We start from the raw sequence: 15538 nt of genomic DNA, 5'->3' as shown, positions 1-15538 counted from the left end.
TTACTGTGAGACCCAGTCATTGGTGAGCTATATCTGAAAGTTTCATCAGCAGTGACAATGAAATGAAACACTGGAGATCCCAAAGGCTTGTTTCCTGGAAGAAGTAGGTTACCCCATTTTATGTGCTGGAGTCTCCCAGCTGCTTCACTTTGGACCAAAATTAAGGATATGCTAATCCACAGGGTCATTTCAGGTATATGGTTTGCTGCATCCAGTTTCAAAGGAAGATGCTTCTCTATGGCATCGATTTCTTTAATCACTGAAACTTTGTATCCTAAATGATGTTCATCAAACAGGAACCTGAGCAGAAGGTAGAGCCCTAGAAATAGAGTATAGTAAATGACCTGGTTCCTTGGCATACTTTTTGCAGCCAGCATGTCTCCTGTCTTGCCTGGCATCAGTGATTCTTGCCTGATTTCTGTGTGTGTTTCATTGAGGTGCATCCAAAAAAAAAAAATAGTCTGTAAGGATGTCAGGTTTTTTTGTTTTAATTTTTATAGATCTGGGAAGAGAAGAAAAGCAGTCTAACTTCTGTTGTAAGATCGCTGGCAGTAAAGCTTACGTTTCATGTCCAAGTGGATTCGTGTGGCAATTGGGCATAAACATGGAGAGAACTTGTTCATTAGGAGCTCTGCAAGGAAGTATTTTGAAAGGCAAGGAATAGGTGCCTGTTCAAATGGTCTCAAAAAAGAAAACAACAGCTGTGATAGTGTTTTGCTGTTTCCCATAGCTGTCGTGATTATGAAGTGATGATATAATTAACTTTCTCAAAAGCTTCACAAAGGGAAAGCTTTTCAATGATGTATCCACATTTGTAATCCCAAGAAGAGCTTTTTGTTCCTTTAGTCACTGTCTATCACTTCTGTCTCTTATAGTTTACTGAAATCTCCTTTCCTAAATCTTGCTGGAAACACTTCACCCCTAAATTCTTTGCCAGTCACAAAAATTATGGATTTTCATAAATGTGTGTATGAAAATCCTTTGGTTTTTTTTTTTTTTTTTTAAATTTTTTCCCTTCCTCTCCCTGTTGAGTCAATTCACTTGGGATTTTGGACAGAATGACTGAAAGACAAATTGGTGTTTCACAAAGGTAATTAAGACAGTATGTGGTGCAGGGGGTGAACAGTTAGGGGTTCTTTCCTACTAATGATCCGTTAATTAGTGAAGGGAGCTCAGTGAGTGTATGGGCCTCTCGGGAATTACCTTTGAATGACATTTAAAACTGCTTTGGTTAAGAAGGTATCATTGCAGGGGGGAGAGGCCTTTTTCTTTTCTTTTTTCTTTTTTTTTTTTTTTAGTATTTTTTCTGTCAACATAGGCCAGCAGAATTTGCTAAACCAGTGCAAAGCTGTACATATAATTAGTGTTACATAGCTATTAAATGTTATTTTAAAGTAAGCCAATATACAGCTGTGATACCTTGCTGAGGATTTTGGTAACAATTTTGGTTGCAGCAGTCCGCTATGTTGAGAACAGTAAGCTCACTACGTGGAGCTGGTTAACTGCAGAGCCAGCATGTCTGATGCTTGCTACCAGTTGAAGCACTGCACCATGTAAATGTGTTAATATTATTTTTAGGACCAGTCTGGAATACGTGCTTGAATATTTTTGGGGGGGTCAGCCTGAAGCTGGCAGGGTTAATATTCCTTGGGGGAGGTAAACCAGCAGTGGGGTATCTCTGTATCATGTTCTTTTGTGCATTTCAAAATATCTGTGGCATGTGTCCTGTCCTCTGCATTATTTACTCTTCTGCTGTTCAGAGTTATCCAGCATAAATTGACTGCATGTGTGCAGGCCCTTAGCAGTTGTTTAGGGTAGAAAGAGAATTGCTCTTATGCAGTCTGACATTAGCCACTCATTCTTCAAGCTTCATGTAGCTGTGGTCCCAAAGGTGAATTTTTCTCTTCAGGTTCAGGCAGCATTGCTTTAATCAATGTTCTTCTGTAGAAGATAGCCAATGAATTAATAGTAAAATGTATCTTTTCCCCCCCCCCGTCATTTAAATTGTGAGATTTTTCCAATGCCAACATGCCAATTAGAATGCAGCTGTGGAGTAGTATTTCTATTACTGCTTATTTGGAAAGATCTTTTCCCTTATCTTCTCATATGTCATTTTAAGGTAGCAAATAATAAATACTAACCTAAAAAATGAGGCAAAGCATTTGTTAGAGACAAGCTAATGGATTGCCAATGAGCTTTAGTATACTATGATTGGTAGTTTGCATGTGGAGAATGGAAGTTTGTGGAGTGTGCATCACAAATTTTCCTGGAATGAAGGAAAAAAAAAATAATCAAAGTAACATAAATTTAGATGATGTTTTAAATGGACTTATTCTGAAGTTCAGAGTTCTGATGTTAAGGGAATGGGAAGCTGAGGCGACAAAACCCCATTGTATTTTAGAAAGTTTATAACTTTGAAATTCTAACGTGTTCTTCCTCGTTTTGATTCCTCAGAAAAAGAGGGAGGAGCAGCAGCAACACAGGACTGAATCTCAAATGGTTTTAATGTATGGACAAATGCTTCATACGCTGTGGATGGCTGTGTCACAAAGTACTGTAGTTGTCTTTTGATAGTTGCACGAAACCTTAACCTCCTGCTGAAATATTAGCAGATAACCTCAGGAGGTTATCTGAGGAAATGTGGCATCTCAATCATGGTGAAGGAAGAAAAAAAATGTGTAGCACAAGGAGGGTCTTAGTGGTATTGGAGGTTTTATTGCTAAAAGCTCTAGATCTGAGGTTAATAAATGGGAGTGGTTGCCTGCGTATTCACGTGTGGGTTAGTTCTGGCTGCGATTGCAGGGCGTAGCATAGCTGTGTAATGCTGAAACTAGAAGAGGGTAAGAATTTAATTTGAACTGCTCATTGTCATCCATATGCTTGCTGCTCTGCATTGGGAGTGTTGCTCCGTTATTTAGTTCTAATTGTCGTTGCCTTTAGCATAAAATAAGGATGAGCCAAATCAAGCTGGCTGTGTTCCTGTGCCAACTTTGTTATTCGGAAATACAAATAGGCAGCAGCACTGATATGAACAGTACAGTTGAAACGGTGTTATCAGAGGCTGGTTTGTCTGCTTGTCTTCCCTTATGTTGTCTTTAGAGTGGCAGTTAAACCAGTACGTTTTGCTTTCCTTTGGGTGGACTGGGTGAGGAGAACGATCCTACCTGTATTTTTCACTTAAGTATTTTGTTTGTCTAATTGTCACTTTTACTGCTTTTTTTTAACTCGGTGTCTCAGCTGCATAGTTTAAAGCACTGTGGATCCTGCACCTCTGGAGCCACAGGATTGTCGTACTTCATCTTTAACTGCTGATAAGAATGTGTGAAATGCAGATTTCTCCAACTCTGCACTTTCTATTTTATCTCAATTGCTTCTTAGGTATTTCTGTCATGGAGGGCTAGTTTATACGTGTTTATCATAGCCCTTATTTTTCCATTTGAGCAGTTGGTTTTGGTAATTCATACCTACTTTTAAAACAAGTTCCAGCCTGAAAGGTAAAACTGAAGAGGCTTGTCTTTGCTTAAAGTTCCCACCTTTCTTGATACCGCAAAGAGATAGATAACTTGATGTTTTGGAGCAGTAGCGCAAAAAGGTATTCAGTATTGCAAATAGATGATATGGTTAATAAAAAGATAAGCAGCTAGAAGTGAGTAGGTGTTGAAATTGAGCATTTCACTTGAAATAAGTTGATTTTTGTCTTGTCGAACAATAATCTCAATATGTATTAAAATCTACCAAAATAGAAATTGTGTTATTTTTAAAGCATTAGAATGTGTGTTGGCAGCAAGTATGGAAAATTCAGTTATCCACTTACACATTCAATTCTTCAGATTATTCCAAGGTTGCGAATGTCCATGTGACGTAGGAAATGCTGTTTCTCCTGAAAATGTTACAGCTGTTTTCAGTTTCTTCCTCCAAGATTATGCTTTAAAGTAGAGATTCTGAATTCTGTGGCCACTCCTTCCACAGAATACAATAAAAGTGTTGGTTTCATTTTAATATTCATTTTCATCGCTAGTCCAAGAATGAACAAAACATACATATATATATGTGTGTGTGTGTATATATGTTATTAAAAAAAAAAAAATCTCATTTCTTGTTCTGTAGTAGTCCTGTGTGTAAAGATGAGCTTTAAGCTAGTTTCATATTTCTGAAGATGTGGAGCTCTCTAAGCATTATTCATGAGCAATATAGTTGTTCAGGCACCTATTTACATCTTTTGTAGCTATATGGACTGTGTTGCCTCTAAGTAGATGTTTAAGACAAGGAAACCAGTGTGTTATGACCCTGACTGGAGATTGTCATTTTCCTTCCAGACCAAGAGAAATAACTGAAAATTAGAAATAGTTCAACTGAAAATAAATTACAGGTCTTACCTCATGACACTTTTTTTTTTTTTAGACAGGCCTCATGTCATTTTTTTGAGCCCCGACTTTAAACATTTCTATAACAGACAACGATCCTTAGGTTTGTGCCCAGAGACTTAAGCTTTAAAACTGTGTTCTGGTGCGTGGTTCTACTATTAAGAGCTTTATGGGAAAAATGCAATGCATTGAACTGCACATTGTGATAATGAGGTTTAATTTTCATCTCTGCAATGGACTTTTTGAATGAACATCTTGTGTCTTATAAAAGTTTACAAACTGTTGAGAGGTTAACTTACCCATTTTTCTGGGGACCTTCAGTGCTGTGGTAACAGACCACTGAAGTACCTCTGCGGCTATGAATCGTTCCCAGTCATACGTGACAATCCTCCTGTGCTTGTGTGTTAAGTTCAGTGGTAGGAACCATTAGCTGCGAGTTTCTTTCCTGATTCAGAGTGTCAAATCAATATAATTTGGAATTTCATAGATACCATTATAAATTGTGAATGGGGTTTTTTGTTTCTAACATTTTCATCGGTAAAGAGTTCTTCAATATTAATAATACATGTACCTATACCAAGTATTCCTGTCAGACACTTAAAATGGGAGTAGGTGACAAGATATGTGGAGGGAAAAAAAGTCACACTACCTCTTTTTAATATGGTGGTCTCTCTACCTAGTTCTGTGCAGTTATAGCACCGTTTGGCTAAATCATTATAAAATTGAACTGTCTATCAAGGCTAAAGAAATAAGTTTGCTTTTCTAATATATATATGTTATTCATATTTCAGTTTAGGTAGATTTTGTCTCTTCTCATGAAAGTTAGTAACTGCAATCCCTAAATCTATTTTCGGTAGCTTCCTTTGAGTATTTTAAATTTCCCTGGTTAAATTTAAGATATGGCTCTTGAGAGAAAAATAATAGGGAAAGGGTTTTTTGGTACCAATTTAAAAATTGCTCTGAAGACTTAAATATAGCTCAGAAGTGATCATTAGATAGTGTTTCAAACTAATATAGTTTTGTCTCATAGTCTTATAATGAAAGTAGTTTATATTACTAATAAAAATCCTGCTTAATCAATAGGGATGGCAGCAGTTAAAGTTATGAAAATGTTCAGGCACAGTCTGGAATCAAGTGGTGACGATTAAGAGTTGAACTGCTCTCGCTGAGAGGGTGAATAATGTTCTTTTTTTTATTATTATTTTTCCCCACCATTCTCTATTTACTGTTATCTCTTTCTGCTCTGAACTTTGTGGTTCATTATAGGGCTTCTGGGAACGCAGCCAGCGAGATGCTCCTGATTGATGGTTCTGAAGCCAAACTTCAGGGACTCTTACAATGTCTGTCAGCTTTGTCGTTGCTGTCTCCCGGGATTGCTTTCAATTTGTATCATCCTACAGCAGGCTGTAAACCTGTCTCCTTCCTGTTGTCCGGGAGTTTAATGCAGACCTCAGAGCAGCAGCAGATTAGCGGCATGCATAAAGAAAAAGGTACTCGGGGACTGAAAGTCAGCCGCAGAGTCCTGTGGGGCTAGGACTTCAGGTAGTAACTTCGACATGTCAGTCTGGATTAGATGCGGGCTAGAGCTGGTTGCCAAATATAAAATGATTTTGTGGTAGAGGAGAAAGATGGTTTAGTCGTGTGCCTTTAGGATTTCCCAGCAGGAGGAAAAGGTAAATGGAAAGTTTAGCCAGTGAAAATGAAGGCTGTTCTCATTGACTGCCTTGAAGGTGTAGTACTAATTAGAAATCATGATGTTCCACGAGTAGATCTTCTATATTCTTTGGATAGTTTGCTCTGAAAATGAGGACTTCTGTTTCATTATGTGAATTACAAAATAAAGAAGTGAAGAACTAAAATGCAACAGACCTGTATTTTTCCATTTTTCTTATAGTTTTAAGATTGTGCACAGTTAAACTGTTAAACTCTTCTGCAAGAAAGTGGTGTGTGAAGTACAATAAACTTGGGAAAGAAATGCCACTAAACCTATCAGCCCGTTTCTTCTGTCCAGTTAGCAATTAAAGAACAGCACTAATTGATAAGAGTAAAATGTTGATAAAAGGTTTACCTAAATCTCCTGAATAACCAGTGGGCTTCATTAACATGTGAAGTGGCTATCAAACAGCTACACTGTCAGCAGATGATGAGTTGAAATTGGGTGCACTTTTATTTTCCCTTTGGAAAAGGGATAGGAAGCCTGGCAGAGGTCTGCCGTTGGGGGTGAATAGAATGGATTTTGTCCAGGCATTTTGTTTTGTGTAAGGCTGCTTGCACAGCCTTGTGCCACGTGGCAGAAGAGGATAATGATGTGTTTCGGGCAGTGCTTTGAGATCTTCCATTAGAAAAAATCAGAATAAACATTAGCTAATTTGTAGTTACTCCTCAGAAGCAACTAGTACTGGCTCCTGGCAGAAGTGGCTAAGTCATTTGCTAACTTCAAGTGAGGATCAAAACTGGATCAGAAATACTAGGATTTCTGTACTAATTAAACTTCCAAGTAAAAACACAAGCAGTGTTATTTTCAGAAACTTTCAGGAACCTGAGCTGTTATATTCCTGCTTTATTTGACAGTGTTTCTGAGGACCAGAAGAGTAAAAATGTGTGCCATCTCCTCTTCTTCCCTCCTCCCATATGAGCTAAATTTTATCTTTGTGAATGCATTGATCAATTCCTGACTTTTCCCCCCTTCAACAATGTATTCTGTAAGTGTATACAAGCTTTCTGCATTCATTTTAGTCTATAGTTTGTTTTGTCATTTTTCTAAGGTGTTAAACAATTGTGAGTAGATTATAAACACACCTAACTTGTGCAGTTTCACGCTCAAGTATTTAGTATTTTAATATTCTACTATATTTTTTGAAATCTTTTTTCATAACAACTTAGTTTTAGCTTCAGATTTTAGCAGCTTAAGCATTTTTAAAAATACAAATATAAAAATATAGCTAATTTTATGCAATATAAAGACGGCCACCTGAGTTGTTTTCAGAAGTACTTACATAGCCAGTTTTCCTTTTGAATTATTTTTGCAAGATGCTTTCTTCGGTGAATTTGTAGCTATCTTGTGAGGTCAGTTGGAATTTTTTTTTTACCCAGTTACAAAGTGTGAACAATCATCCATGTGTCCTTCTGATGCAGGCCAGTGGAATGCAAAGTTTGCATTTAAAAGTAAAAAATTGTGAAGACTTCTGTTTTTAGCCAGTATGCTTTTCAGAACATATGTTCAATATCTATTTTATAAAGTGTGCAGCTGGCATTCAGAAATGATTTCCTCAAAAATGTCTTGTTTTCTGCCCATGGGCATCAAGCACAGGCCTCATCAAAGGTCAGAAAAAAAATTCTCAAAACAGTATAGATTCTTAGCAATTTAAATAAGAATTTGTATTCCTTCATGTTAAATATTAATACTAGTAATATCATAAACCCCTCTTGTGGGACAGCAAGATTACTGGCTCAAAAGGATGTGTTTTCTTCCTTACAGGCATTATACCTTTATGAAAGCTTCAGCTGAAGTGAGTCTTGCGTATTATTGACATTTCTTAAAGGAATGCTTTTTTCCCCTGAGTCTATCTACTTATTATGAAGGTTTTGGCACCCACAATTATTTAGTCAGTATAAAATGTTTAAGAACATGTTTATGAATATATTTTGACAAAATAGAATTTTTCATACTTCTAGTGGAAAAAGTATTTCGATTATCTCAGGTTTTGCGCAACTTTTGGGGAAAGACGTTCTTAGTCTCAGGTTTTTTTCCACTACTGTTTAATATAAATAGGCAATACAATATACAGCTTAATTTCATTTTCACCTTCAATATATGAAGACATTTGGGGTCTTTTGTTCCAGTACATGCAGCTTGCACCACATTTTTCCACAATAAGAGTTAAGAAAGCAATTAAAAATTTTATTCATACGATAAAGAAGGATTAGTTTTAATTTGCTTTTTCTGCACATAGCACAGTCTAGTAGAGGATTTTATTAGTTAGTAAGTCCTGTGCTTTGATTTTGCAGTTAAATATTTGCATTGCAAGTTAAGGTGTATTGTAGCAATCTACAAATGCAACTACAGTTCCTGATCTATTTAAGTATATCTGCTGAATAACATAGCCTGTTTCCCGATGGCAAATAGTATGCTTATCTGTGTTACGTTTAATTTATATGTAATTTATCCTATTAGATAAGATTTGTGTTGCTGCTGTAAAATTGTGTTAGAAAAAGTCATGTGGATTTAAGAAACTGATATCTTGCCCGTTCGTTATGTTGAAACAATACAAACTGCTGAGCTCCTGTGAAAATAGCTTCACCAAAACCTACTGTGGAAATTCTTTCCTAGTATGAATGCTGATGCAGAGCTGTGTGCAGCAGCGAAGAAGTTCCTGCTTTCTAGAGGCTTGTGTGGATTTTCTGTGTAAACAAGCATTGTCCAAGATTATGAGCAGGATAAGTAACTCTGTGGTCTTCAAGGGTGCCATCGGAGGTTCTTGAGACCTTGCAGGGCAGCTGAAGCCTTGGAACTTAGATGAGTTTGCAAAGTCACCTGTGGTAGGGTCGGATGACAGCCAACAAAATGAATGTTGGGTTATACTGTCCTTCATTGCCTAGAGCAATATTCCGACTGTTATTGTTAATCATAGCTACTGCTTCAGTTGTATGCAAGTTATGTCTGACCTAACACTTGCAACGAAACAGCATGCGTGTACAAACAAAAACCATGCCAGCTCGTTCACACGCTTAACTGACCCATTACTAAAACCATAACTAGTACTACCAGCACCTCTCCATAGCAACACCATGGAAGTGGTCACCCCGTGCACCACCCAGGGGGTGATGGGACGGTATCTGCCCCGATGGTTGCTGTCAGCTGTCACTCCTCTGGGGGTAAGCTGACCGATGTGGGCCAGGGTCCATATAGGTAGCTTCTCTCCGCAAAGACTGAAGGCAGGGTCATCCCTTCTTGCTGCTCAGCAGTCAGCAACACCAGCATCTTCAAAGGAACTTCCCCAATACTGGCCTGCCACAACTTGTGCGTTGCAAAGGTTGCCTAATCAGGTATTTTTTGGCAGACGGTGTCGTTATGCTGTTAGTTTGATGATGGACCTTACAGCTCAACTGTTAGTTGTGTTTCTATGCAGTCATCTTAAAGCCACAGTTCAGACGTTTGTGTCAGGCAGTTTAAGTGCCCCAGGAAGGCTGTGCAAACTTCACCACAGATCTTAGACTTGCATATAAGATCTTGTCCAATTACCAAGTGAGAAGCGCTGGTACATATTTTGTATTACAACAGCTGGTGTGTTTTCAGCTTGTAGTGTAAGATGGAGTGTATGGGCTACCCAGCAGCCTCTATATGGGAAATATGAGAGGATCAGTATATTCACTGAAAAGTGTTTAGTGATCTATAAATCAAAAGGAATTGAAAATGATTGCTGCAAATCTCACCTACGTGCCATTTACAGTGATAGTTTGCAAGCTATCACAATGTCTTGCTGCAGAAGTCTCCCACAATTTTTGAAGCTAATCTTAATGAAAGCAGGTATCCAGTATGGCTAATGTTTTTGAGAGGCCAATATTTGATATACACTTGCAGCAAATGTTAGAAAAATTGATGTTTGACATTGAATTAGTCTTTTGATAATTTGTAACCAGTGTCAAAGATGAGTGTGCCCTGGGGGCTTGCTGCTGGTAGTCATGGTTCTAGTATAGGTCTGGGATAGGCCTCAGGCTCTTCCATAACTACGGAGATCCTTGTATCACTGGATCCTTGCATCTAGCTGCTCTGTGTGGCATTATTTGGATGCTCTTTATGCTTCCAGCTGAATTTTTCCTTGGTGTCTTTGGTAAAAGCAGCCATCAGCTCTGCCTCTCTAGCCACAGGCAGCTTTTCTTTGCGGTTGCAAGGAGTAAACTAGGGCTCTGGGAACGTCGACAGCGCATATGTCGTGCCACCGCATCTCGGTGCGAGGACTAATTCTTCAGGTATCATTGGGAATCTCCAGTCTCTACCTGGCTCCTTGACTTGTGTGTTCCTGTCAGTTCTCTACCAAAAACCTTCCTTTTCCTTTCCTGCTGTCTCTGTCAGCTGAATCATAGAAACCATGAATGGAACCACGGAATCATGGAAAACGAGGCTGGAAGGCATCTCGGTAGAGCATCTGGTCTGAGCCCTGGCCCTTCTTAGAGAAGTGCTGACTTTCTGACCAGGTTGCTCAGGATAGAAACATTCACCTCCCAGACCAGAATCTGTATTGTCCCGCTCACAAACTTGCACGCTTGTCTCTCTCAAAGCAAAAATAAGTTGCAACTCACTGATATCTCTCACCCGGGACAGACCAGCAACTCTGCCCCACTTTTCACTGCCACATTTTGAGATAAAAGAACTGGGCCTGTTGCAGTGAGTATGAGAGCACTCTTCCATAAAATGCGTGTTGCTGTGATAGTTGCATTAACAGTAATACATGTGTTGCTTTCTAATTGAATGATCTGACATGGTGTCTCAGTTTTTATAGTCTGATATGCCAGTCGCGTGCTGGGACTGAAACAGTGTCAAGAAAAAATACAGAAGGAGATAAAAGACTGTAGCTAGTTGAGTTAGATGTACTGAAACTGTTTTCTAAAACAGCAATAAAAATGGAGGCAATTGCAAGCTTTACCTAATGAGAAACTTTTTAGCCAGACAAGCCCTGTAAGTGACGGAAGGAATTACTTGTCTCTGGGTAAAGCCACTGTGCCTACACACTTCTGGGATGTGTGAGATTGTTAGGTGGCTAAAACTTCATTTCTTTCTTCATAGTGAATTTATGAATAGGAGTTATTCTTAAAGGTACAAAATTTACCTGTAACATTTCTGCCAACATAATAGAGAATCACATGAAGAGAGAGCAAATTTTGTTTTAACTGTGAAAGTATATTATATCTGTAAATAGTGTTTATTTGTATATTTGTAGTACTGTTGTCATCTGAAATGCATTGACTGAATTACAATTATTTTACGGTTCTTCAGCTTTTGAACAGCAACATTTAAAATGATAGATATGTTACCACTTTATTGCTGAAATTTTACCTATCTTACTGGTTTGCTCTCTCTTTTTAGGTGTCTTGGCTTTTTAATCCAACAAGAAGTGAAATAACAAGTCTAGATAGTGGAAATATAGATGACATTTTAAGTGAGTACTTTGAATTTTTTTCCTTTGTGTGTCTACAGTCACTTACCTGTATGAATCTTGCAATGTTATTAAATGAATATGCGAACGTTAGCTTTTAAAATATGAATTGCAATCAGCATAGAAGTGTTAAATGCCTGTGATCAAAATTAGCTGTCTGAACCAATGTATTGCCTAACAAATTACTTCATTGTAATCTCGGTGAGGATTTGAAGTGTCTAAGAAAAATACCTGGTATCTTGTTTGCAGATGGGAATGCTTGATTACATAACCAAAACCTGCAAGAGAGCATTTTAAAAGTTCCCCAAAAAATAGCAGCAGCTGGAACACATGGTGATGGACCTTAAGTATCTTGCTTGTTCAGCTATGTTTTTCCTCAGGTTAAGCATTGTCCTGATTCTGGTGGCTCATAGAAAGGAGACTCATAAATTAAACAGATGTGTATTCCTTGTCTGAAACCTTTTTGTCTGAAAAGTATGCAATTTGCCTGTATCTGGTTGCCTTCACAGGGAAGAAGTTATTACGTTGTTTCAAATATATTCAGAAAAAAAAAATCTTTATATTCTTTTATTTAAGTCTGTACTAGAATCTGCCTACTATTGCAGGATTGCTTTGTGTAGTAAATGTATGATTAGGTGATATAAGATCTGTTTGTAAATACCTTTTATACAGTAGAAAATATAGAATCCTTTTGTAAAATGTCATTCATAAAAGGGAATATATGCCAAGTGTAAGTACTTATAAAATTTATCCGATTAGTTTCAATAAATACTTTATGCCTTGGAGGTAACCCTGAATTTCTGCATGCTTGTTAATTTCCTGTTCACCACTTGCATTCTTTGCTGATAATGAAAATCTTAATGCCCATAATTTTAATCAAAACTGTAGTTTTTCCCAGTCTTCTCAAGAGTCATCTTTTCCATCGTATTGTCTTTTCCAGGCTTCCAACATCTTAATCTTCGCTAGTAACTGCTTTGTAACTTTGTCAATAGTGCAAATTCATTCAGCAACATTTCTGCTTTATAAAGCTGTGGCTGATATTCTATAGTTCCAGTATGCATTTCAATGTTGTTTTTTCAATGTTTAGGCCACTACTACTACTAAAAATCAATTTACAGCATGGTTGTTATATTGTGTAAAGATCACAATTTATTTTGGGGCAGGAGATTTGTCCTTCTAGTTTTGATATATTTTCCTTTTTCTTGGTATGTGAAAAATAACATATAGGAGCATTATTTCGCTAACACATATATATCCCTGTAGTATTGCATTTTCTGTGAGTGTCCCTTGCCATTTTTCTTTTTTGGAGACTGAAGGTTTCTCTGCTACCTTTTGCCTTATTATCCAGCTTCTTAGCAAATAACGCAGGTAAGGATGACCAGAGCAAGTTGCACAGGCGGACTGCATGTTGGTCATTCTTCTAACCCAGGTAGTTGACATTTCAACTTTTAACTGTTTAACACTTATGAATAATCTGGGTAATGCTTAAAAGATACACTAGAGTACTTCTGGCTTTGAGTGCCTTAATTTTAAATCCAGAATTACTTTTTGTCTCATGTGTCACTTATTTACTTATTTTGGGTCTTAATACCTTAAGTAGTGACATTTTTAATGTCTAGTATATCACTAAAGTCAATGAAATACTTGACTGAAGGCCTCTTTCATCACTTTCCCATTTGATATAGATTATATTTCAGATAAGATTTATCCTAGCAGTTTTCTAGCAATGAGATTAAGCTGTATGCTGAATAATCTAGAAATATTTGCTTTTATAGTTTTTGTGTATACTTTTATGATCTCGGATAAAAGCACAAAGAAGTTTGGCTCACAGTGTGACATTGGGTTTTTTCTTTTTCTTTCCTCTCAGACAATGCAGATGTTGCTTTAGTTAATTTTTATGCTGACTGGTAAGTTATACAAGGTTTTTTTTTTTTTTTTCTATGTTTAAACTTCTGTCTTTTGAAAACTGTCATGTTTGGCTATAGTTTTCCAGTTGAAAATACAGTGGTATGTTGCTTTCAAACTAGTTCTTTCCTGTTTTTTTAATGTCCTGGTTACTTCCCCTTCTGCTGTTCTGCCATCTTTTGTTTCATTCAGGGCTTCTGTTGGAGGAAGAAGGCTTCTATAGTAGCATGGAATAACGTGCCATGTAATCGATTGCCCCCCACATCCCCCCAGCAAGACAGACTTCATTAACTTTTTGCTTCTTAACATAGAATAGTCCAAAATATTCCATTTTTACATTTTCTTCTGTGTTGGTCCCATGCGTCTGTGCTAGAAAGGAAAAAGCTTGAAATCACACTAAAAATCAAATCCTTCTCTTATCTGGAAGACCTTCCATGTGGAGAACTAGAGAAATTATAATTGAGGCGTGAAATCTGAGCAACTGGAAAAGGAAAGAATTTGGGGCCAGATTGGTTGGCCATTGTGAAAGACATACTTAGAGGGAACTGCTTACTTTAAAATTACATTTTTTAAAAAAAACTTGCGTACAAAATCATCATTAGAATTAATTTAAGCACCGTACCCCTGTAAGAAGTAATTTTAAATGTTCTGTTCTGCTCCACCATTAATATTTTTAAAAGAATCTTTAGCAAGGAAGAAACCAGAAAAGCATTCAGAGAAAACACAGTTTAACATGCAAATTAATATAGAAAATAAGGTTAGAAAAATAAATGATTTTTCTGTCTTTCTTGATTAAAACAATCTTGGATGTAAATAGCTTTATAAAGTAAAGCAAAATATAAACCGAAGTGCTACACTTTTAAATATTCCTCTCCCTGCTGTTTTGCTTTGTGAGCATAAAACATTGGCCTTCAGAATCAAAGGTCGTGTAGGTGATTAGACTTCTGACTCCTTTCACTTCTTTCACATCCCACTATATGTCTAAGTCTGTAGGTCCGTGTGGTCTAGAAATAGCAAGTGCACAGAGCTTTACATGAAAAATTTATACTTTGCCTTTACAGGTAATTCATTCAACTAGTAACAGGCTAATTTTAATTGTTTTTTTAAAAATTTAAAAAAATGATTTTGAAAAAATCATACCCAGTCCTTTCATATAGAATGAAGTTCTCTGTAAAGATGCTTTTGATGCCTTCATTCAAACTTTGCATAAAGATAGACATTGTACCAGTCTAAATCAGTTTAATAACCTTTGTATATACCTCTGTCATTTTACAGACAGTTTTTACGTTCAATTAGTTTGCATCTGTTCGTTTGCTACCACAGACTAAATTGACACTAGGCACATTTGAACTAATAGAATTTTTTCTTTAGAGAGATTGCATTTGTTTACCAAGTAAACTATTTGTTTGAGATGTTTGTCTTCATAACAACAGTACAACTAAGTAACTAGTTAAGTAAGAAACTAGGTCTAATCTCTTACCTGTTCTGTATAGAATTATGCTATAAAGGCTGCCTTTTAAAATAAGTAAATAAGTGAAACTTTTAAGATGGCGGATCATGGACTACTTCAAAAGGTTTTATTAAAGAAAACCAAGGAAAGCAAACCTATGGAGAGTAAATTTATTACGCTGACGTTTGTGGTCTGTGTTGCCATTGAAAAATCATTTTTGGATTTTGCAAAAGACAAACTGCAGGAGGCTAAAAATCCATGTTCTGATACTTCTGTGACAGAGGGAAGATACCAATATGTTAACTTTATATAGCAAGGTAACAAGTGTGCTGTTTTAGGACCCTGTTAGCACAGCTCTTTTTGCAAGTCTCCAGTGTTACCAAATCCTCTCTAGAATAGGTTTGCTTTGAATTCAAAGATCTGCGCATGCTTGCAAGTTGATTCACATTATAGTAGGCCATAATTTTAAAATGTTACAGTCTTAATTATGATCATTACATGTAGGCATTCAGTAATAACCCCTCAACGTAGCATACTGCCAGGCTATGATGTAACATGACCTTCAAATGAGAACAGATCAGTTTTGCTGATGTTGATACTCTGCTATAAGGGTGGAGAAGAATGAGGGCCAAGGAACCCATATGTACCATATACATGCTACATAA

The 15538-nt window shown here is 37.0% G+C and overlaps 1 protein-coding gene and 1 long non-coding RNA gene across 3 annotated transcripts in view; both read left to right on the top strand.

Annotated features, from left to right (window-relative positions):
* Positions 1-15538, top strand: part of ERP44 (endoplasmic reticulum protein 44) — a 53250-nt gene that overhangs the window by 8554 nt on the left and 29158 nt on the right. For both annotated transcript variants that reach the window (XM_087758356.1, XM_087758364.1), the window contains 2 exons: positions 11449-11521; positions 13386-13425. In XM_087758356.1, coding sequence (XP_087614482.1) covers positions 11449-11521; positions 13386-13425 — 113 coding nt within the window. The remainder of the gene's footprint in view (positions 1-11448; positions 11522-13385; positions 13426-15538) is intronic.
* Positions 5489-7062, top strand: LOC148057408 (uncharacterized). The gene is made up of 3 exons (XR_015704970.1): positions 5489-5537; positions 5631-5854; positions 6936-7062. It is a non-coding gene; the product is annotated as an uncharacterized LOC148057408 (long non-coding RNA).

This window comes from Nipponia nippon, unplaced genomic scaffold (genome assembly GCF_047370975.1).
Source record: "Nipponia nippon isolate SJK-2023a ecotype South Korea unplaced genomic scaffold, ASM4737097v1 scaffold_1, whole genome shotgun sequence".
Taxonomy (NCBI): Eukaryota; Metazoa; Chordata; class Aves; order Pelecaniformes; family Threskiornithidae; genus Nipponia; species Nipponia nippon.
This window is presented reverse-complemented; position numbering and strand designations above follow the sequence as displayed.